Raw genomic sequence first — 22,745 nt, forward strand, 5'->3', positions numbered from 1 at the left:
TAAGAAAAAACAAATTGTGCAATTTTCTTGCTTGATGTATAAAAGAAAAACTATTGTTTGAAATATTAAACAAATTTCTCTCAAAACACATAAGCTGCCAAATGTTTTTGTTACTGTATCAAAATTATTTTGTCACATATAATGCAAAATTGACAGCACTTTTCTTAGTGATAGCCACTTCAGTTTATTACTTCATAATCTCAGATATCGTGACACTGTAAAATTCACAGCTGCAGTCAAGTAAAGATATTAAAAAAGCAACAGCACGTTTTCTAGTAATCAGACTATTGTATGTAAGCAGTATACAGGATTAATCTTACCAAATATGAAAACATCAATATGTACAGTGGCACAGGTAGGAGGGAAATGTCTGAAAGTATTTACAAGGCCATTGAGATGTAGGTGGCAAAATTATCTTTTTTCAATCACGAGATACGCAATATTTTGTTTCTGTTGGCAATTGTTAATCTAACCCCTTTATATAACTTTATTCTGTTAATAATGTTTTGGTCAGTATCATTTTAACTAATTAAAACAAGACAGATTCTTTGGCTTATTTTCTCCTTCCTTTTTGCTACTGCTGCTGCTAATACTACAGCATGCAGTCCATCATTCTCATTAGATGTCTTTCTCCCTCAACCAACTACCAATTTGTTCCTAGTCACCGCATTCCCCTGCTCCTTGCTGTGTATTGCTTGTGTTGATTGCCAGTGCCCTGGTCCCAAATGACTGCATTTCTCCTTTATTTAGCATGATGCCCTATTCTTTGTCTTTACCATATCTGGCTCTCAACCAACCTCATATACTTCCTCACTGCTATACTTTGGTCCTAGTGGGGGATGGAAAAGAAAAAAAGATCTTTGGAACAAAGTGTCAATGGTTCTTTCCAGTGACACACTATATTGGTCGAAGAATGGATTTTAATTCATCATTTTAAAAACCTGCATTTTATTTGGTTGCCTATATTTAATTTCCTGCACGATAGCTCATGCTAATCTAGACACATATGTTGATGATGATATTTATCTTGGTTATTAAAAGTGGAGGAGCAGAAAAGTAAAGAAAAGCAAATGATTAACTTTTCACAGCACTTTAAATGTTTCATTGGAAAATTGATAATGCTGAATGCCATTTTCATTGCATGCTTTTCAAGCATTTTACAGGATACATTCATTATAAGAGGAGCTGAAAGTCATTGTAAACTACTTTATAATAATAATCTTTATTGTCACAAGTAGGCTTACATTAACACTGCAATGAAGTTACTGTGAAAAGTCCCTAGTCACCACATTCTGGCGCCTGTTCGGGTACACTGAGGGAGAATTCAGAATGTCCAAATTACCTAACAGCATGTCTTTCGGGACTTGTGGGAAGAAACCGGAGCACCCAGAGGAAACCAACGCAGACACGGGGAGGATGTGCAGACTCCGCACAGACAATGACCCAAGCCGGGAATCGAACCTGGGACCTGGCGCTGTGAAGCAACGTTTCATCCCACTAGCAGAAGGATCTGCTCAATTTGATGCAGTCAACGATCGGAAGGAGGCATTAACGGTTAATGCTGAAAGAGTCATGTATCATTGATGGCATGGGTTCTCCAACGCATTAGCAACATAACTTAGTCTTGCATCCACTGATGTTGATAGAGTCTGGTATCCAAATTGTTGACCAACTTGTGTTGACCAATTGTACATTGCTCACTGAACTTTTAAAGAACTTTAAAGTTTCTCAGGTAGTGTGGGGACAGTTAGGCACTCAAGATATCTGCACGGTTATTTATACAATCAAGTACTGCTCCATTTGGATCAGTACACATTCCAATATGCATGACCTTAACTTACCAGTGGCGATAAGTTATTTCCACAGCATAAGTTAGTCGCATGCTGGTGGCAGGAAAGAGTGATGAAGTACAAAGTCAAAATTCAATCATGGCTATACTTTTCAAAAACGGAATTGTTCATATGATCAAATAATTCCTTAAACAGAATATATTTAATTTGGTTAAAAAAAATTGTTCTTCCAAAAATTCAGATATAACGGGCACACTATGATTTCCTTTAAGGACTATTTTGCAACCTGTTATTCTCAGTAAGTAGCCGTGTGAGTCAGAGAATTGGTGTTACAGCATTGTAGCCCAACCTCTCATGCACAATCCTTATGAATATAGTTTCCTGGTTTGGGGTACAGAATCACTTCTAGAAAGTCAACAAGACTTTGAAGATTTCATTAAGCACACAGGATTGTTGATAAATATACAATGACTGGAAAAATGAAATAATTTACAATAACAAAAGCTTAAACTACAACAAAAAATGAGACTGAATATTTCAAACTTTTAGATTAGCGGGACAGCTTCACATACGATCTGAGCAAGTGTGAAATACTTTTGTTCAACCAAAATCTTTGTAATATCAGCAAAAAATAAAGGGTTCTCCCAAGATATGCCATATAAATTTGAAGGTAATAATAGAACAGGCAATGCATCTGCTGCAAGAGAAAGCAGATGCTGGTCCCTCAATGCATTCACCACTATTACAGAGCCTCCCAGTGGAAGGCATACACCTTGCTTCATCAGTTATTGCCTATATCCATGCCAGTATGAAAGCAGATACACCCAAATCTGTGCAGTTCTGTTCATGGGGTTAAATGAAGAAGGTTGGGAGAAGTTTTAACTAGAGCATTGGTATGGATCAGTCTGGGCCGATGATCTGTTTCTGTACTCTAAATTCCATTTGGTGTATATTAGGCAATTCAACAGGGTGAATTGGCTCTCAATAGTCAATTTATTCACCTGTTAAGTTGTTTCAGGCTGTTCCTCACCAGTGTTGTGCTTTCTTATCATTAGAGGGATGTTTTTCCTCACTCCTGTCTCCAATGCCATCTTTTCCTCTGTACCATATTTTAATCCTAATTTATGTATGCTGATTTGAAGGCAGATTTGCCTAATTGCCTATTTATCCTTGAGTTCAAATGGCCCAGTGGCAATCTTACCCTGCATGGATTCACTAAATTTAGCATATTCATTCAGTGCACAGTTTGACAGTTGCGAGCAAATTAATTCCTTTCTGTGAACATGAACTTGCATTCATTTTTAACTTTCATTCAGAATAATGCATTAATCAAATGTAAAAAGGTTCCTGAAAACGTTTCACACCATAACAACTTGGGAGGATGCCATCAGTGTGAATGCATTATGATTTCATACACATCAGAATTAATTATGCACAGCCACTCTCTAACGCATGTCCTGCTCAAAGTTGAAAGAGAACAGTGCCATTCATACTGGTCCTACTGTGTTAGAAATGATGAGGTTTGGATCTGAAGCTGAATTATAGTCTAGTTGGACTTCACCAGGCAATTAATCACAGTCTGCATTTTGAATTTGATTCTCCTCCAAGTAACTGTCTCAGCTGATGTGTTTTTCAATCTATTTAATTTAAGATCTTTACTACACCATTAAATCTACATCAGAATTTGTGAATTGATGTTCATACTGCCTTAAACCTAAAGGGCCAGGTTGAATTTAATAACATGCACGGTACGAACATCAGTCCTCAAGCCATCTAACTGTATAAACTGTTTTGGTTAATCAGAGGGAATGTTGATGATGAATAAAATTAAAATTAAATAAAAATGATTAAAGAGAAAATAGGAAACCTGTTGTCAGATATCTTTCACAATATTTTTGGTCACAAAGATTGGAAAACAACTACTGCAACCGCATAAGAATGATCGCTGAAGGATTGAAACCAGTTTGCTTAACTTCAGTGGAGGGTTTTAGATCTCACTATAGGAGAGCTCCTCATCAACAGAGCTGTTCAACCCTGCCAGTTCATATTGTGATTTACCAATCATCTTTATAATTGCAAGTTGGTGCAGACCAGGTTTCACAGATGCTAGGTTCTCTTCTTTCTAATCCTTTTTATTCAAAGAGAGTTGTTAGGCACTTTGGCAAAAAATGTTTCTGCCTCTAGATTTCTAGTCCAGTGTCATTACCACTACACCACCCCCTGATGGTGTAATTGCTGGAATTGGGTTATGAGGATTTTCAGTCATTTTGTTTACAAAATACTCCTGACTTCCTTTTCCTGATATCACAAAAGAGAACTCATGTTTAGCTTCTTGAAAAAAGGCCCGTATTTAATTTACCTAATGCAAATATCGGCACTAAATTTGTTTTGCTTTTTGGTGAAACAAAATAACAGAGAGCTATTTTATCTAAAAAATATAATTTCTGGCGAGTACATTCTTGGAATTTAACACAATAGTCAGACATGATACTTCCTACTTTTTCTAGTTATTGATTGGTTTGTAGTCACCTGTATATGCATATTGAACTAATGCCCACAAAGCATTTGAATCAACGCCTTCAATCTTTATTTCTTCTTGTTTAGCCTCCCTTACGTCGTTTGTGAACATGGCAGCAAAGTAGTCTGAAACTGAAGACAGAACCAACCTGGAAAGGCAAGAAGAAAACTGGTCTTACAAATCGTTATCATTTTCAGCTGCTGAACATAGGTTCATCTCTAATGTCTTGAACTCATAATGTCTTTCCTCATAGCAAATGCACAGTATCATTCAGGTTAGAGCATGAAAGGAATTTTCCGATTGCTTTTCTCTAGCTGCTGATTTGAAAGAAAAAGTGTAAGTGTTCAATTTTTTCTTGTAATAATTGCACAGTGGCTCTTCCATTCACATAAGGAGGCAAATAAAATATCATGGGCGCGATTCTCCGCTCCCCACGCCGGTTGGGAGAATAGCGGGAGGGCTTCCCGACATTTTTAACGCCCCCCCGCCCGACCCACGTCACGAATCGCCACTCGCAGTTTTTTACGGCGAGCGGCGATTCTCCGCGTCCGATGGGCCGAGTGGCCGGGCCTTCACGCACGTTTTTTCACGGCAGCAAACACACCTGATTGCTGCCGTCGTAAAAACGGGCGCTGGATGCCCGTTTGGGGCGGGAGCACCACCGTTGTGCTCGGGAGGGGACAGGCCCGCGATCGGTGCCCACCGATCGTCGGGCCTGCGTCCAAAAGGGATGCACTATTTCCCCTCTGCCGCCCGACAAGATCAAGCCGCCACATCTTGTCGGGCGGCAGTGGAGAAATGAGGAACCGCGCATGCGCGGGTTCCATCAATGGCGTGATGACGTCACCCGCGCATGCGCGGGTTGGAGCCGGTTCCAACGACGGTCTTAACGACGGTCGTTAAGGCCGCGACGCCGTGATTCCCGGGGTCCCGCTCCTAGCCCCGATGGGGGGTTGAATCGGGTCCCGGGAACGGGCGTGAAGGCTGCCGTGAAACACGGCCAGTTTCACGGCAGCCTTTGCGACTCTCCGCATTTGCGGAGAATCTCACCCACTGTGTACCGAGAAAAGTAACGACTCCAGTTTTTTTTTTAAAGATATGAGGAGGGATTCTCCGTCGCCGATATCGTAATTGCCGATTGGGCGGAGAATCGACTCCGACGTCTAAATTGGGGACGGCACCGGTTTGATGGCGGTCAGCCATGTTTCCCTCCTCTCATAAATGGCATAATCACGTCACGCACCCGGCCCTCAACGATGCTCCGCTCCTGATCATCCGAGTTACCGACCGCGCGGGACACGTGGTCTCAGCGGTCGAGAACCCGTCGTGGTGGCTGCGGATTGTGTCCAGCGCCACCACAGTCGGCCAGGATCTGTGCCGCTGGCTAGGGGAGGGGCTTCCGCGAGGGCTGGGGGACTGGTGGGGGGTGGCCAGGGGGTGGCCTGTGGGGTTGCGGATGGCGGGGCGAGTCCGTGCACGGTTGGCGCCATGTTGAACGGCGCGACCGCTGTAGGTCATCAGCCGTGCGCATGCGCGGCCCGGTACCCGGCCATTCTTGGCGCGGGAGTCGGGAGTTTCACCCGGTGCCACTGCTGGCCTCTTATCGGTCTTGGAACCAGTGAGGGGTCGGTGCTGATTTTTTCATCGCAAACCACCTGCGAATTTTCCATTCAGGTCGGCACTTAGCCTCTGAAATGGAGAATCCAGCCCGTGATTACAAGGTCGTATTTGGATTGAGCAAACATTTACCAAAGTGAAAAAAAAAAACGACTTCCAAAAAACTGTAATTTTCTACTTGGTCTGTTGGCGGATTCTCTAAAAATGGTGACAAAAATCATGGGCTCGATTTTCCGCCGGCGGAATGCTCCGCTTTGCTGGTAGTCCGGGGGGGGGCGGGGGGGGGCGACGGCGTGAGGCTGCCCCACAATGGGAAACCTCATTGACCAGCCGGCGTAACGGAGCATCCCACCAGCGTGATGAAGCAGATATGCAGGGTGGAGAATCCAGCCCCATAACTTGTTTGTAATCCTGAGTGATTACATTCTCAAAGACATTTTGCAAAATGTTTAAAATAGCCCATATGCTGTAGTTCCCAACAAACACCAACTGTTATGTAGAGTATCATAGATTACACAAAGATTAATAGAGGCAGTCTTTAGATCAGTACACATTCTAGTGATTAGAGTTTGATATTGACTTCCTGACAAACAACCAGCACATTGATTTGAATTACACAGAAATAATGTTGGCACATTTTCCATTCACCTGTGAGCTGGAATCCTCCGGTCACCGACCAGTAGCACTACATCACACAACTGCTTGTGTCGAAGGTAGTTCTCCATCTTCTTGAAGGTCTGTTCTGCATGGTTTAGTGCCTGAAAACACTCTTCAGGGGCAGAAGGATCCATGGTATGGCACGAGGACAGGGTCTGACTGCTGTTTGAAGTCCTGCTGTTAAGGAGCCACATAATTAATATCACTGTAGACTGTAATTATATAAAAGCTGATTTAAAATAAGCAACCTCGTTTATAGAGGAGACAATGGCGCAGTGGTATTGCCCCCGGACTAGTAATCCAGACACCCAGAGTAATGCTCTGGAGACCATGGTTCAAATCCCACCATGGCAGGTGGTGAAATTTGAATTCAATAAAAAATCTGGAATTAAAAGTCTAATGATTACCAGAAAACCATTGTCGATTGTCGTAAAAACCCATCTGGTTTATCAACGTCCTTAGGGAAGGAAAACTGCCGTTTTTATCTGCTCTGGCCTACATGTGACTCCAGACCCACAGCAATGTGGTTGACTCTTAAAAGAAAATGCCACTCAGTTGGTGGGCAATTATTGACAGGAAACAATTGCTGGCATTGCCTGCGATGCCCACATCCCAAGAACAAATAAAGAAAAAAAGACGGTTCATGTTTTTAAACCACAAAATAATTACTTTGACCTTCTTAATGTCCTTAACACTGCACTGTTTTATTCTTCATCAATGGGTAGAGTGAAAAATCATCATTTTACTTTCTGAAATTACTCAGTGACAGATACAACCATTTATATTTATATATCACCTTTGACATTCCAACACTTCCCAAGGTGCTTCACAGGAGCAAACAAATTATAACGCTGCGCCATATGAGATAATAGGTCAGATGACCAAAGTCTGGGTCAAAGAAGTAGATTTTAAGCAGTGTCGGAAAGAACGAAAGCAAGGTAGACAGAGTAGGGAGGAAATTCCAAAGCTTGGGGCCTAGGCAACTAAAGTCATGGGCACTAATGGTAGAGTAACTATGGCCAGATTTTACTCTCCAGCAGCAGTTTCTGAGGTGGCAAGGGGGCATGAAATTACATGGACAGGATTCCTCGGGGTTCTCACCTGCCCCGACTTCATTACGATTTCATGGTGGGGCGGGCAGGGCCTTGGAGGGGATTCCAACCCTTACCCCAATTTTCTGACACGGCCTCAATTTTTAGTGGCAGGGAGGGGAAGGGGGTGAGGCCGGAAATAAATTTTGATCTTGGGCGGGAAGGTTTGGGGGTGGAGGGGAAGGGGAACTGCGCCTTTATCACTTCTGACTGGGGCGCCTCGCCTTAAGATGCAATAACCTCCGACCTCCCCCACACCGGCCTATCCCCCAAGACTCCGACCGACCTCCTCACAGGGAACACCCGCCAGATGTTCTCTACTCTCTCTGCCCTGCCATCTACCTGTCCTGCAGGTCCTGGGACATAGATGTAGGCAGTTTCCCGTGGTGACTGTAACACTGTGCCTGGAGGGGCAGGAGTGCTGCTGGACAATCAGATTGGCTGGCATCTCTCCAAGGTAGGATTACCTCCTGAATGAGAGTGGAGGTCCCACTTTATGCAAATCAATGCTCGCTAGAGCATAATATGAGACTGATGGAGTTGGCGGGGATGGTGGTGCCGAGCCCCCGCCATTCTAAAAATGCCGGCCTATGATTGGGATGCGCAAGACCCTAGAATTAGATTTTCATTTGGCATGAAAAACGCCCCAGCCCCATTTCAACGGTTAACTAACAAAGCCATTTCAGGATTACCCAATTGCGGGGTGTGCATAGACGATCTGGTGATTTTTAGTCAGACATGGAAAGAACATTTGAGGCATCTGATGGAGTTATTCGATCGACTTCAGGAGGCGGGGTTGGTGGGAAATGCAGCAAAAAGTGAGTTTGGAAAAGCCCAAGTCACGTTCCTTGGCCATACAATCGGACAGGGTCGAATGATCCCGCAGGATGTGAAAATAAATGATATTGGGGAGTTTACAATACTCTCGACACAAAGAGAAATAATGAGATTTCATGGTATGAGTGGTTTTTACCGTTAATGTGTGCCGAATATTAGCAGTGTGGTTGCTCCACTGATGGACGTGCTGAAGAAGCGCAGCAAATTTCAGTGGACGGCGGAGTGTCAACAGGCATTTGACGGCCTGCAGGCTGTGTTAACCAGTGCTCCTGTGTTGGCCACCCCAAATTACACAATACCTTTCAAGGTGGCTTTTAATACGAGTGATGTGGGCGTAGGGGTTGTGCTCTTGCAAGAAGATGATAAATGAATAGAGTGGCCTCTTGGGTTTTTTTTCCAAAAAACAAAGTGATCACCAGAAAAAGTATTCAACAATTGAAAAGGAGACATAATCCATTGACGTTTTTGGAGAAATTCAAGAATAAAAATGCCAGACTGTTTCGATGGAGTTTATTATTACAGCCATTTAATTTAAAACTTATACATGTGGCAGGACAGCAAAACATGATTGCCGATGCTTTGTCACGAATGTGATGAAGAGAAGCAGGTTCGATGATGGAAGACAAAGAACTAAAATGGACTATATTATTGTAAATGTTTGCCTGTTTCAATGTTTTAAAATGTATATTTATTGTTAAGTGTTAGGAATGGGTGAGTAAAATCATGAAAAATGAAACCATCTTTGAAGTTGATGGGTTGTTTTTGTTTCTTGGGGGGAGGTGTCATGTGACTGTCCCTTTAAGAAAGGTTTTTGTCTTATCACATGGCTTCAGTGATGTCATTGTGTGGGTGGAGCTGGCTGTGGCTGTGTGAGGTTTCTGGTTTAATTTTGACTGCTGTGGACTACAGACAAGGAGAAAGAAGTGTTCTGGCCTACTTCTCTCTATTTTCATTTTAAATATCTGTTCCAGATGTAAACAGGTTGTGACTACCTGCTTTGTAACTTAAAAGATATATTCAGGGAAAGCCAGTCTCATTCAATGCAGATGGCAGACTGCTGGACCACGCCCTTGAAAAGGCATTTTTGGCTTAGTGGATTTTGTTTTTGAATTGGAACAGTTAAGGGGGGAATTCATTAAGTGTTATACATAGATTACTGTACCTGGGTGGTGTCTTTATGTTTGTAATTGATAAAAATTTCTTGCTCTGTGTTTATATATATATATATGTTAACTATGGTCTTAGAATAAAGTTTGTTTTAATTAAAGTGTCTGGGAAAACTCAGGAATCACACCTGAAGGGAAGGCTCTTGTGCTTATCAAAGAACAAAGAAAAGTACAGTGCAGGAACAGGCCCATCTGCCGTCCAAGCCTCAGGGCTCAATTGCTGGCTTTGAAAGCAGACCAAGGCAGGCCAGCAGCGCGGTTCAATTCCCGTACCAGCCTCCCCGAACAGGCGCTGTAATGTGGCGTCTAGGGACTTTTCACAGTAACGTACTTTGAAGCCTACTTGTGACAATAAGCGATTTTAATTTCATTTCATCTAAACTAAAATCTTCTGCACTTCCGGGGTCCGTATCCCTCTGTTCCCATCCTGTTGATGTATTTGTCAAGATGTCCCTTAAACGTCACTATCGTACCTGCTTCCACCATCTCCTTCGGCAGCGAGTTCCAGGCACCCACTACCCTCTGTGTAAAAAACGTGCCTCGTACATCTCCTCCAAACCTTGTCCCTCGCACCTTAAACCTATGCCCTCTAGTAATTGACGCTCTAATGTGGGAAAAAGTCTCTGACTATCCACTCTGTCTATGCCCCTCATGATTTTGTAGACCTCTATCAGGTCGCCCCTCAACCTCCGTCGTTCCAGTGAGAACAAACCGAGTTTATTCAACCTCTCCACATAGCTAATGCCCTCCATACCAGTCAAGATCCTGGTAAATCTCTTCTGCACCCTCTCTCAAACCTCCACATCCTTCTGGTAGTGTTGCGACCAGAATTGAACACTGTACTCCAAGTGTGGCCTAACTAAGGTTCTATACAGCTGCAACATGACTTGCCAATTTAACATGACTTGCCAATTTTTATACTCAATGCCCCGGCCAATGAACGCAAGCATGCCGTATGCCTTCTTGACTACCTTCTCCACCTGTGTTGCCCCTTTCAGTGACCTGTGGACCTGTACACCTAGATCTCTCTGACTATCAATACACTTGAGGGTTCTACCATTCACTGTATATTCCCTACCTGCATTAGACCTTCCAAAATGCATTACCTCACATCTGTCCGGATTAAACTCCATCTGCCATCTCTCCGCCCAAGTCTCCAAATGATCTAAATCCTGCTGTATCCTCTGACAGTCCTCATCGCTATCTGCAAATCCACCAACCTTTGCGACGTCTACAAACTTACTAATCAGACCATTTACATTTTCCTCCAAATCATTGATATATCCTAGCCAAATTCAACATAAAAGTTATAGTTCAGGTGAACGTCAGGTTACACTTTGGATTTTCTATGCCGTTGCACATAACAAATTGAGGGCTCGTGGGGTAAAAGTCTATCTTTTGTGATTGGGGTTGGCTCAGTGAACTTAAAGACAGTGAGGGGTGAGCATATTTGTGTTTGCTTTTCAGGTGTTGGGAAAATGGAGGAAGAACTATGCATTGAAATAGGGTAGGAACTCTAGCACAAAGCACTGAACAGGGCCAACTCTACCTCCACTTGTGCAAGGTTAACCCTCATGCAATTCACATTGGTGCACAGAGCTAACCAGAACCCGAATGAGCGGGTTCCTCCCGGAGATGAAGGACAAATCTGAATAGCGTCAGGAAGGTTCGGCCAACCATGCCCACATGCTCTGGGCAGGCCCTTGCCTTTGCTTCCCTAATCGCCCGCTGAAGAATCATGGGCGTGATTCTCCGCACCCGGGAGAAATCGTGAGGCTGGCGTCAAAAACGGGCGGGTTTGACGCCAGCCTCCGCCCCCCCGACCGGGAACCGATTCTGGTCCCCGGTCGGGGCTAGCATCCCGCGGTCGTGAACTCCGGCATCGCGGGCTTAACGAATTTCGTTAAGCCCGCTAGCCAGAGTTAGCGACGGCTGACGCATCAGATGACGTCAGCCGCGCATGCGCGGATTGGACGACTCCAACCCGCGTATGCGCGGATGACGTCATCTCGCATTTGCGTGAAACCCGCGCATGCGCGGGCCGGTATGCCCCTCAGCCGCCCCGCGAATGGATACAGCGGGGCGGCGGAAGGATAAAGAGTCCGCGGGGTAAGTACCCGCTGCCCGTGATCGGTGCCCACCGATCGCGGGCCCATGGCACCCTTGGCACGGCCGTGGTACTGCCGTGCCAATCGGTGCCATGGTTCCCCAGATCGGGACTTTATGGCCGTTTTTACGAACGGTCAGACCAGGTGTGTTTGACGTTCATAAAAACGGTCGTAACGGCCTTGGAAATCGGCACATCGGCCAGCTGAGAATCGCTGCTCGCCGTAAAAAAACGGCGGGTAGCGATTCGTGTCGGGAGGCGGCCGTGGGGGGGGGGGGGGGAGAATAGCGGGAGGGCGTCGGACCAGCGTGGCCGTAAAAATTTACACCGCCCGCTATTCTCCGCCCGTCGTGAGCGCGGAGAATTCCGCCCCATGTTCGGCTGGCGATCGGCAGCACCACCTGGCTGACCAACCTGTCGGAATTTCTCCACCTGGAGAAAATCAATTCACCATCTGAGGGTCGGGGGAGGGCTTCCACAAGACTAGAAGCCATTCACCAACTTGTTCCAGGATCTGTTTGAAGCTAACAGCCAATAGAGCGAGGAGAGGGGAGGCCACACACGGGCCACCAAGACACCAAAGAACAGGAAGAGGGAGGAAAGGAGGGAGGGTAGGGAGAGGGGAGGTAGGTGAGGACGGGAACAGCTGGAATAAATAAGAGGGGGCCAAGAATAAGGCCACAAAGACAGGGCCCTGCAGCAGGGACAAAGGGCCCCAGGTCAAAATGTGCACTGGTTAAGGCCGAACCGCCTGGTACGGGGCGGGGTACCAGCCCTCCCCACCCCCTGGCGGAAAAGTCCATACCAACCATCATACTAACAGACCCAGAGCAGCATGGTGGCGCAGTGGGTTAGCACTGTGGCCTCACGGCACCAAGGTCCCAGGTTCGATCCCGGCTCTGGGTCACTGTCCGTGTGGAGTTTGCACATTCTTCCCATGTTTGCGTGGGTTTCGCCTCCACAACCCAAAGATGTGCAGGGTAGATGGATTGGCCACGCTACATTGCCCCTTAATTAGAAAAAGTGAATTGGGTACTCAAAATAAAAAATAAAAAAATACTAACAGAGCCAGTTACAAGGCCAAGGGCCTGTCGGTGCCGACAGAAGCAAATAAGGCAAAATAGACGAAGACATCAACGGAACAGCTAAAAAAAGGGGGGGGGGGGGGGGGGCAGACTAATCGACCGGGGACTGGGGGAGGATCGGAAGGGGGGGGAAAGTAACTATATATATGTAAATTCACGACAATCACCTTTGTTAACTATGTATAAACTGCACAATTCCAATAAAAATATCTTAAAAATGGAAAATTTCCTTACATCTAACCACCAATCTCTAAAAAAACATCCAGCATCACAAATAATAAGAAAAATCCATTAGCAAATTTAACCTGCTGAAATACCCTCTGACATCCATCACATGTTACCATCGGTTTAAAATTCATACAACGTTGTAAATGTGCTCTGGATATGATATTTATGTTTGCACAAAAATAAATACTCCTTAAAGCTAACATTGTTAAGTAGTGGCTTTATACTGACTGACCTAAATAGGTCTAATCACAGCAAGGGAAAAATGCTGAGAGCTCTGAAATTGGCACGGTTTCCATTTTAACATGCTGATTAAAAAAACAGAATTAAAATTCAAGGCAGATGTGTTTGAGATACTTCATGGGTACAAGTTATTTTGATGTTATCGTTGCCTGCATTTAAAACATTTCTTAAGAATGAGGTAGAGACGATATGGGAGAGCACACTGCTATTGCAATGTACTGCAGCATGGAATGAGAGGCACAGGCACGATTGAAAGGCAAGTTCCCAAACCTTTCAGGCTACAGGAAGGATGGGGACAAGTGGAGGATTGTCTCTAGGGAACAAAAAAATACAATAAATCAACATGAGAAATAAGAGCAGGAGTAGGCCATTCACCCCTTTGAGCTTGCTCCACCATTCAATAAGATCATGGCTGATCTTAACACCACTTTCTTGCCTGCTCCCCCATAACTCTTGGTTCCCTAAACAATAAAAAATCTAACTCAGCCTTCAATATATTCAATGACCCAGCCTCCACAGCTCACTGGGGAACAGAAATGCAAACACTAACAACCCTCTGAACATTGAACATACAGGGCAGAAGGAGGCCATTCGGCCCATCGAGTCTGCACCGACCCACTTTAGCCCTCACTCCCACCCTATCCCCGTAACCCAATAACCCCTCCTAACCTTTTTGGTCACTAAGGACAATTTATCATGGCCAATCCACCTAACCTGCACGTCTTTGGACTGTGGGAGGAAACTGGAGCACCCGGAGGAAACCCACGCAGACACGAGGAGAACGTGCAGACTCAACACAGACAGTGACCCAGTGGGGAATCGAACCTGGGACCCTGGCGTTGTGAAGCCACAGTGCTATCCACGTGTGCTACCGTGCTGCCCGGAGAAGCAATTCCTCCTCATCTCCTCTTAAACCCCCTCTTAAACAGAAATTTATTGTAAACTGTAGGCGAAATTCTCCGGCACCAATCGCCCGGGGCCGGCGAAAATCCCGCCCCCACGTGGCCGGAATTCTCCGCCACCCAGGAATTGGCGGGGGCGGGAATCGCGCCGCGCCGATTGGCGTGCCCTCCGTGCCGATCGGCGAGCCCCCTGCGGCGATTCTCCGGCCCGCGATGGGCCGAAGTCCCGCCTCTGAGAGGCCTCTCCGGCCGCCGTGGTTTCAACCACCTCTGGTGGTGGCGGGATTGGCGGCGCGAGCGGGCCCCCGGGGTCCTGGGGGGGGCGTGGGGTGATCGGACCCCGGGGGGTGCCCCACGATCGGCGGGCGGGTCAGTGCCGTGGGGGGCACTCTTTTTCTTCCGCCGCCGCCACGGCCTTCACCATGGCGGAGGGGGAAGAGAACCCCCCTACCGCGCATGCGCCAGTGGTGACGTCAGCGGCAGCTGACGCACCGGCGCATGCGCGAACCGGTGAAGGCCTTTCAGCCAGCCCGACACCGGCCGGCGGGCGTCAAAGGCCGTTGACATCGGTTTTGGCGCCAGTCGCGTGGCACCAACCACTCTGGCGCGGGCCTAGCCCCTAAGGAGATCTCCGCACCTTTGGGGAGGCCCGACGCCAGAGTGGTTGGCGCCACTCCACTACGCCGGGACCCCCGCCCCGCCGGGTAGGCGAGAATCCCGGCCTGTGTCCCTGAGTTCTATAAAATCCTCTCAGCACCCACTCTATCAAGCCCCTCAGGGGGCAGCACGGTAGCACAGTGGTTAGCACAGTAGCTTCACAGCTCCAGGGTCCCAAGTTCGATTCCCGGCTTGGGTCACTGTCTGTGCGGAGTCTGCATATTCTCCCCTTGTCTGCGTGGTTTTCCTCCGGGTGCCCCGGTTTCCTCCCACAGTCCAAATATGTGCAGGTTAGGTGGATTGGCCAGGCTAAATTGCCCGTAGTGTCCAAAAAAGGTTAGTTGGAGTTATGGGGATGGGGTGGAGGTGTGGGCTTGTGTAGGGTGCCCTTTCCAAGGACTGGTGCAGACTTGATAGGCCGAATGACCTCCTACTGCACTGTAAATTCTATAATTCTATGAATAAGATCACCTCTCATTCTTCTAAACTCCAGTGAGTATTGCCCAACCGGCTCAACTTTTCCTCATAAAACACACCCCTCATCCCAGCAATCAGCCGAGTGAACCTTCTCTGTACTGTCTCCAATGCAAGTATATTCCTCCTTACGCTGACCAAAACTACAAAGTACTCGAAGTGTAGTCTCATCAATATCCTGTAGCACAACTTCCCCACTTTTGTAGGCTATCCCCCTTGGAATAAAGGCCACATTCAATTTGCCTTCCTAGTTACTTGCTGCTGCTGTATGCTGACTTTTTGTGATTCATAACATTGTGCAGTCTCCCTCCATTTAAAATATTCCGTTTCACTGTTCTTCTTGCCAAAGAGAACATTACATTATCCCATGTTATACTCCATCAGCCAGATTTTTGTCCACTCACTTAACCTATCTATCTATCCCATTGCATCCTCCTCACAACTTTCCTTCCGCTCTATCTATGAATTGTCAGCAAATGCATGTGTAGTGTTTGTGGTGTCTGTCTCTTTTGAGACAGTACTACCGAAAAGGGTCACCTGACTTGAGAGACCAATGAGAATTGAGAGTGAGTAATCGCCCGCGAGGGTAGAGTCCTCTCTTGAGTAGAATACATCTAGCAGCTGTGTAGTAAGCATGCTCCAAGGCAGCCTCATACTGCAAAACTTCCTGTACCAAGTTACTCTTTATCAATAAATACCTTCTTGCTTCTAACAAAATAGGAGCAGGATAGGCCATTCAGCCTCTCAAGCCTGCTCCATTCAATATGATCATGGCTGATCCTATGTCTCAGTGCCTTACACCCATGTTCTCCCCTTACCCCTCAAAGCCCTCAGCGCCTAGAAATCTATCTATTTCCTTCTTAAATATATTGAGTTATATTGGCTTCCGCACCTTTCTGTGGTAGAGAATTCCCCAGGTTCATCATCCTCGGAGTGAAGAAAGCTCTCCTCATCTCAGTCCCAAATGGCCAACCCCATATCCTGTGACCTCTTGTTCCAGACATCCCAGGCAAGGGGAACATCATCCCTGCTTCCAGCCTGTCCAGCCCCGTCAAAATTTTGTATGGTTCAATAAGATCCCCTCTTAAAACCAAAAGTAAAATACGGTGGAGGCTGGAAATCTGAAGCAAAAGCAGAAAATTCTTAGAAATACTCAGCAGGTCTGACAGCACCTGGAGAGAGAAACAGACTGACATTTCCTGATCCCTCTTTTGTGTTCTCGTGGCCTTATTCCTTCGTCTGTAGCAAACACTGATCCATTTTGCCTTAAGTAGGTCAACCACCCTACTTTGCCCTCTTTTTGCTTAATCCCCTAATAATGTTAAATTAAATAAATCTTATCACTGTTTCCCCAATCTAAGGAAACAGTTATTCTTCTTTCACTCCCCATTACTGTTCATGTATTTAAAAAAAATAAACTTCCTCTTCACCTTTTCTGCTCTGGAAATGACATCAACATTTCAAGTCTCTCCTGGTTATTTTGAGACCCCAGTATCCTGGTGAATCTATGCAAGATGATCTCTATAGTTTCAATAATAGCACGCTCAAAATTGCACACAGTACTCTAAAAGTGGCCTAATAAATACTTCTTGTAAAATATTTGTGACTTTGTACTTGTCTGTTCTACTCTATGTCTGTATTTCTAAAATCTTTTTTATGGTTCTGTCTCCTGGCGTACATTTTGAGGGAATTATGTATTTAAACTGCTAAGTCTCCTGCTCATCCACATGCTTCAGTGCCTCAGTAACTTCACACGGCTCACACTAGGACCACCACATCATTAATCCACCCTGTTCGCAATGCTGTCTCCCTAGCAGAGTTAGTGCAGTCAGCCAGAGGATCTTTTATTTGTACAGTGCAGGCAAATGTGAGCATCATTTGGGATGATTCTTTGGTGTCCAGCTGGAAATTGGCACCTGCATACAGGTGTTGGTCCAAGCTACCTGTTCCTGAACCCTGGCACTGATCCAGGAATGTGGAGAAATCAAATCATGGGGCAGCAGGGTAGCATGGTGGTTAGCATAAATGCTTCACAGCTCCAGGGTCCCAGGTTCGATTCCCGGCTGGGTCACTGTCTGTGTGGAGTCTGAACGTCCTCCCCCTGTGTGCGTGGGTTTCCTCCGGGTGCTCCGGTTTCCTCCCACAGTCCAAAGATGTGCGGGTTAGGTGGATTGGCCATGCTAAATTGCCCGTAGTGTCCTAATAAAAGTAAGGTTAAGGGGGGGGGTTGTTGGGTTACGGGTATAGGGTGGATACGTGGGTTTGAGTAGGGTGATCATGGCTTGGCACAACATTGAGGGCCGAAGGGCCTGTTCTGTGCTGTACTGTTCTATGTTCTATGTTCTAAATCAGCTGTGACCCTGTCAGGACAGCACAGTGGCGCAGTGCCTCACAGCGCCGAAGTCTCAGGTTTGATCCCGGCTCTGGGTCACTGCCCGTGTGGAGTTTGCACATTCTCCACATGTTCGCGTGGGTTTCGCCCCCACAACCCAAAGATGTGTAGGCTCCGTGGATTGGCCACGCTAAATTGCCCCTTAATTGGAAAAAATGAATTGAGTACTCTAAATTTATTTTTTAAAAGCTATGACCCTGTTGAATGGCAGAGTGGTCTCGAGGGGCCAATTGGGCTGCTCCTGCTCCGAGCCTGCATGTTCCTATGATCTGGACTTTCATTTTCTACTTTTGCAGATATCAGTGATATGCTAAATCGCCACGCAGTGCCAGGAGTAGTTTCCCAATCGAGGACGGAATGCCTTCCATCAATATTAAGAAAGCAGTTCATCGCCTCTGAGCTTTTGCCAGACCCCAACGGCAATGCCCAGTTAGAGAACAACTTCAGTTTCCAAGAGAAATATTTTCTATTATAAGATCCTTCATGGTCAAATGAATGTTGTGGCAATTTAGGTGCATTAAAACATTTTTCCACACAGCAAAGGCAGCATCAGTTGGAAGAACATAAAACTGGTTGTGGGAAGTAGAAAAGTAGCAAGCAAAATTAGAAGGCAAGTGAAGCAAACGCAAGCATCAAGTAAGCTTAGAATGCCGACAAAGAAGACAACGTTAAGGGCACTTTGATTGAATGCATGCCACATTCACAGCAAGGTGGTTGATTTAAAGACACAAATAGGGGTAAATGAGCATAATCTAATTGCTGATAAGAAAACATGGCTACAGGGTGACTAACGCTGAATGTTCAAGGATATTCAACATTTAGGAAGGATAGGCATAAAGGAAAAGGAGATGGTGTTAGTTAGACCATTCTTGGAATATGGTGAACAGTTTTGGACCCCTTTTCCAAGGAAAGATGTATGGCGTTGGATGCCGTCCAGAGAAGAATCATTAGGTTTACCCCAAATATGAAGGGATCTTCTTATGAGGAGAAGTTGAGCTGTTAAGCATTGCAGTTTAAAAGAATGAATGGTGACCTTATTGAGCCACTTGGGGTGTGATTCAGTGGGCCCATTCCCCGCGGGCGCAAATCCCACTATGGCCGTAAAATCACGGTATTTGTGACGGCAAGGTTTCAGAACCGGGTCACCCCCCCCCCCCAATTTACTCCGCCTCCACCAGTGACAAGAATCGGTGTTTCATAATTTTAAATCATATTAATGTCATTATATGGCTTTACACCATAGCATTGGGCCATGTTCAATCCTTCCCCTTGGTGGGATGCCATCACGAAAGCGAAAACCAGTCGTAATGACCACACCAGTTGGTGTGGGACATGGCCCAACAGTGCTCTGGCACTGCCAGGGTAGGCCTTCTGGGGATTCTCCTTATATGTGGGGACCTAATGGTTGATTGGGGGGAGGCGGCACTGGTTGTGCATACATTGGGGTGGAGGGAGCGAGGGAGCGGAAGGAAGATGGGAGGGAGACTATGAATGGGGGGGGGGGGGGGGGTAGGAAGTGAAGGGGGTAGGACCTATGCCAGTGGGTGGTGTGTGCCCTGGTGCTGGTGGAGGGTGGCTGATCACCCTGATGCTTGAATGATTGTGGGGAGGTCACTGAGTGGAAGGGGGTGGTGTGGTGTTTTCCTATGTGTGAGTGTTGGAGGGAATGAGTGACCGTAATATGATAGAATCTGACATTATATTTGAAAGTGAGATAGTTCAATCTGAAGCCAGGACATTCAATTTGAGCAAAATAAATTATGACGGTATGAGGAGCAAATTGACTGAGATGAATTGGGAAAATACATTAAAAGATATGATGGTACACAGGCAATGGTTAGTTTTTCAAGAATTATTACATAATTTACAGCCACTTTACATTCCTTCAAGGCACAAAACCCCAAAGAAGAAAAGTCAGTCAACCATGGCTAACAAAGGAAGTTAAGGATTTTATAAGTATTAGGATCCCAGACCAGACTCCAACAGTGGCTAGGATACTGGACCCAAACCCCGATATTTAAGTTTATTTTGTAAGACTGTGCGGAGTGATTTACTCCAGGAGTGATTGTATGAAAAATAAGGATTTGGTATTTTTAAATAAAAGTTGTTATGAATACAATATTGAAGTCTTCAACTTCACACCCAAAAAGAACAGCTTACAATAATATAATAATTATCTTTATTGCCACAAGTAGGCCCACATTAACACTGCAATGAAGTTACTGTGAAAAGCCCCGAGTTGCCACATTTCTGCGCCTGTTCAGGTACACAGAGGTCCAATTCACCTAACAGCACGCCTTTCAGCACTTGTGGGAGGAAACCGGAGCACCTAGAGGAAACCCACACAGACACAGGGAGAAGGTGCATACTCCGCACAGACAGTGACCCAAGCCAGGAATTGAACCTGGGCCCTTGGTGCTGTGAAGCCTCAGTGCTAACCACTATATTACCATGCCGCCCATTACCCCTTAAGCACTATTACTTAATTCCCCATTAGACAACAAGAAAAGAAACATACAGCTCTCAATCCATCTTAAATCAGCATGACATAGAGTTATATTTACTTTACAGAACAGATTTTTGGCTCTGGTTAGCATCCTTTCAAACTCTAGCTGAATATCTTAAAAAAGCCGGTTCACTTGGTGCGCTTCAGCTTCTTCCTTGTCCTCAGACAAGATTGCTCTGCTTTAAATAGTATTACTCTTGTTATAACTATCCTGCTGTGAAAGAAAACTGCTTTTACTTATTGCCAGATCAGACTTCAACTATCTCCAAAAGTGGTTAGCATTGCTGTCTCAAAGCGCCAGGTGCCCAGGTTTGATTCTGATCTCAGGTGACTGTCTGTGCGGAGTTTCCACATTCACCCCATGTCTGGGTGGGTTTCCTCCGGGTGCTCCAGTTTCCTCCCACAGCCCAAAGATGTGCAGGTTAGGTGGATTGGCCATGCTATAAAATTGTCCCTTAGTGTCCAATGGTTAGATGGCGTTACAGGTATAGGACGGAGAATTGAGCCTAGGTAGGGTGTTCTTTTGAAGGATCAGTGCATATGCGATGGGCCAAATGGCCTCCTTCTGCACGGCAGAAATTCTATGGAAAAGTTTTCTCAAATTCTCTCTCTGAATCTCTTAGCTCAACCCAGCAATGACATCATCTCCCAAAGTTGAAAAACGAATTAACTCTCCAGTAACCTCCCCAGCCAGACCACAGTGCATTAGCCCAGACTACAAAACATGTTCCTCTAATTTTTTTCACTTTTTGGCTCCTAAAAGCTGCCATGCCCTGCAAAACAGGACTATTTATAAAAACGTGACCATCGTAGTCAAGCACAGAGGTTTTCAACCCTTAAATTGCCCAATACTTAGAATCCAAAGTATGCCCGCACCCGAACTAACAATAACTAACAATAGGGGCTGGTTTAGCTCACTTGGCTAAATCACTGGCTTTTAAAGCAGACCAAGCAGGCCAGCAGCACGGTTCAATTCCCGTACCAGCCTCCCCGGACAGGCGCCGGAATGTGGCGAATAGGGGCTTTTCACAGTAACTTCATTGAATCCACTGCTGGATTCCCTTTGGGTAATGGGGGTTCCAGCAAGCCCCCATCTTACATAGTCAATACATTGTTGGGTAGGGTTCACATAGTGATGGGCTGGCAGGTGGAAGAATCATGTCAATCCTGCTCTCATGTGGAAACTGCTCCATAGAAAGATTTACTTCAAAAATCAAAATTTGTCAGGATAAATCAATTGTTGCTTCGAATCTGTGAAGATTGAGGTAATTTACATTGGAGGCATCTCCTCAGCCCACATAAAATTTCTTTTATATTTGTTTTATATAAAGTTTTAAAGAAATTTAAGTCCTTCAAAAAACTCCTCAAATCAAAAGTGACATGATGTGAAATATAAAAGACCATAATTTCCTGGTTCTCCAGCGTCGTATTTAGGGGATACCCCAATGATGCACTGGAGAATCCCTCCAGGAAGTGAAGCACTATCAATTATGATGAGTCGAGAGTAGAGAGTAATCGAGGCTTTATTAAGCAGAGATGTGGAGCCTCCCGCAGCAGCTGCCGAAATGGCTGCAGCTCGGAGAGCCCACACATTTATACTCCGCCTACTGGGCGGAGCCAGCAAGTAGGGATTTACCCCCGTACCTGTAGTACAGGGGCCTTACCGTAATACACCTTATATACGATGTAGACAACACAATACAACAGTGGTGACTACCACATTCACCCCCTGTTAAAGAAGAGTCCAGCGGGGGTGGTGGAAGGTTATTTACATGCTGATTTTTTTACGTCTTAGAAAAAGTTTACAAGTTCAGACGATCGGGCGCCTTGATCCATCATTGCGTGCGCCGCAGTCCCGGTGGCGATGCAGGCGTCGGTTCGGGCGTGGGTGACTCCGGGAGCATGTCGGCCTCATCTTCATCCCCGGGTGGGACTAAGAGGAGGATGGATCGTCCTGGAGCGGGGGCTGTGGTGAGGTGCGCTGGGAGGAGGGGCTGTGAGGCCCCAGCTGGTGCCAGGTCCCTGAGGGAGACTGTGCCTTGGCAGCCGTCGAGGTACTGTGGGTTTGCGTGAAGTAGCTGTACCCTCTCAACCAACGGGTCCGCCTTGTGGAGCTGCACGCTCTTACGGAGGAGAACAGGTCCTGGAGCTACCAGCCAAATTGGGAGCAAAACCCCGGAGGTGGACTTCCTTGGGGAAGGCAAAGAGATGTTCATGGGGGGGTTTCATTAGTCGCAGTACAAAGGAGCGACCGAATGGAGTAAAAAGCGTTGGGGAGGACCTCCTGCCAGTGGGAAGCCGGGAAAGTTCTGGCCTGTAGACCTTCCAGACCATCCCATTCTCCCGCTCCACCTGCCCGTTTCCCCGGGGGTTGTAGCTGGTCGTCCTGCTCGAGGCAATGCCCCTGCTGAGCAGGAACTGCTGCAGTTCATCGCTCATAAATGAGGATCCCCAGTCGCTGTGGATGTAAGCGGGGAA

At 46.1% G+C, this 22,745-nt stretch overlaps 1 protein-coding gene across 4 annotated transcripts in view; it reads right to left on the reverse strand.

Moving 5' to 3' along the window:
* The window catches only part of LOC119962983 (kelch-like protein 5), a 174,029-nt gene that overhangs the window by 80,491 nt on the left and 70,793 nt on the right, over positions 1–22,745 (reverse strand). For 2 of the 4 annotated variants that reach the window (XM_038791406.1, XM_038791404.1), the window contains 2 exons: positions 6,574–6,756; positions 4,320–4,456 (listed from right to left, as the gene is read on the reverse strand). In XM_038791406.1, coding sequence (XP_038647334.1) covers positions 4,320–4,456; positions 6,574–6,716 — 280 coding nt within the window. In that variant the 5' untranslated portion in view covers positions 6,717–6,756. Of the gene's footprint in view, positions 1–4,319; positions 4,457–6,573; positions 6,760–22,745 lie in introns of all 4 variants that reach the window. The other 2 variants (XM_038791405.1, XM_038791403.1) reach the window with 1 other exon arrangement.

This window comes from Scyliorhinus canicula, chromosome 3, assembly GCF_902713615.1.
Source record: "Scyliorhinus canicula chromosome 3, sScyCan1.1, whole genome shotgun sequence".
Lineage (NCBI taxonomy): Eukaryota > Metazoa > Chordata > Chondrichthyes > Carcharhiniformes > Scyliorhinidae > Scyliorhinus > Scyliorhinus canicula.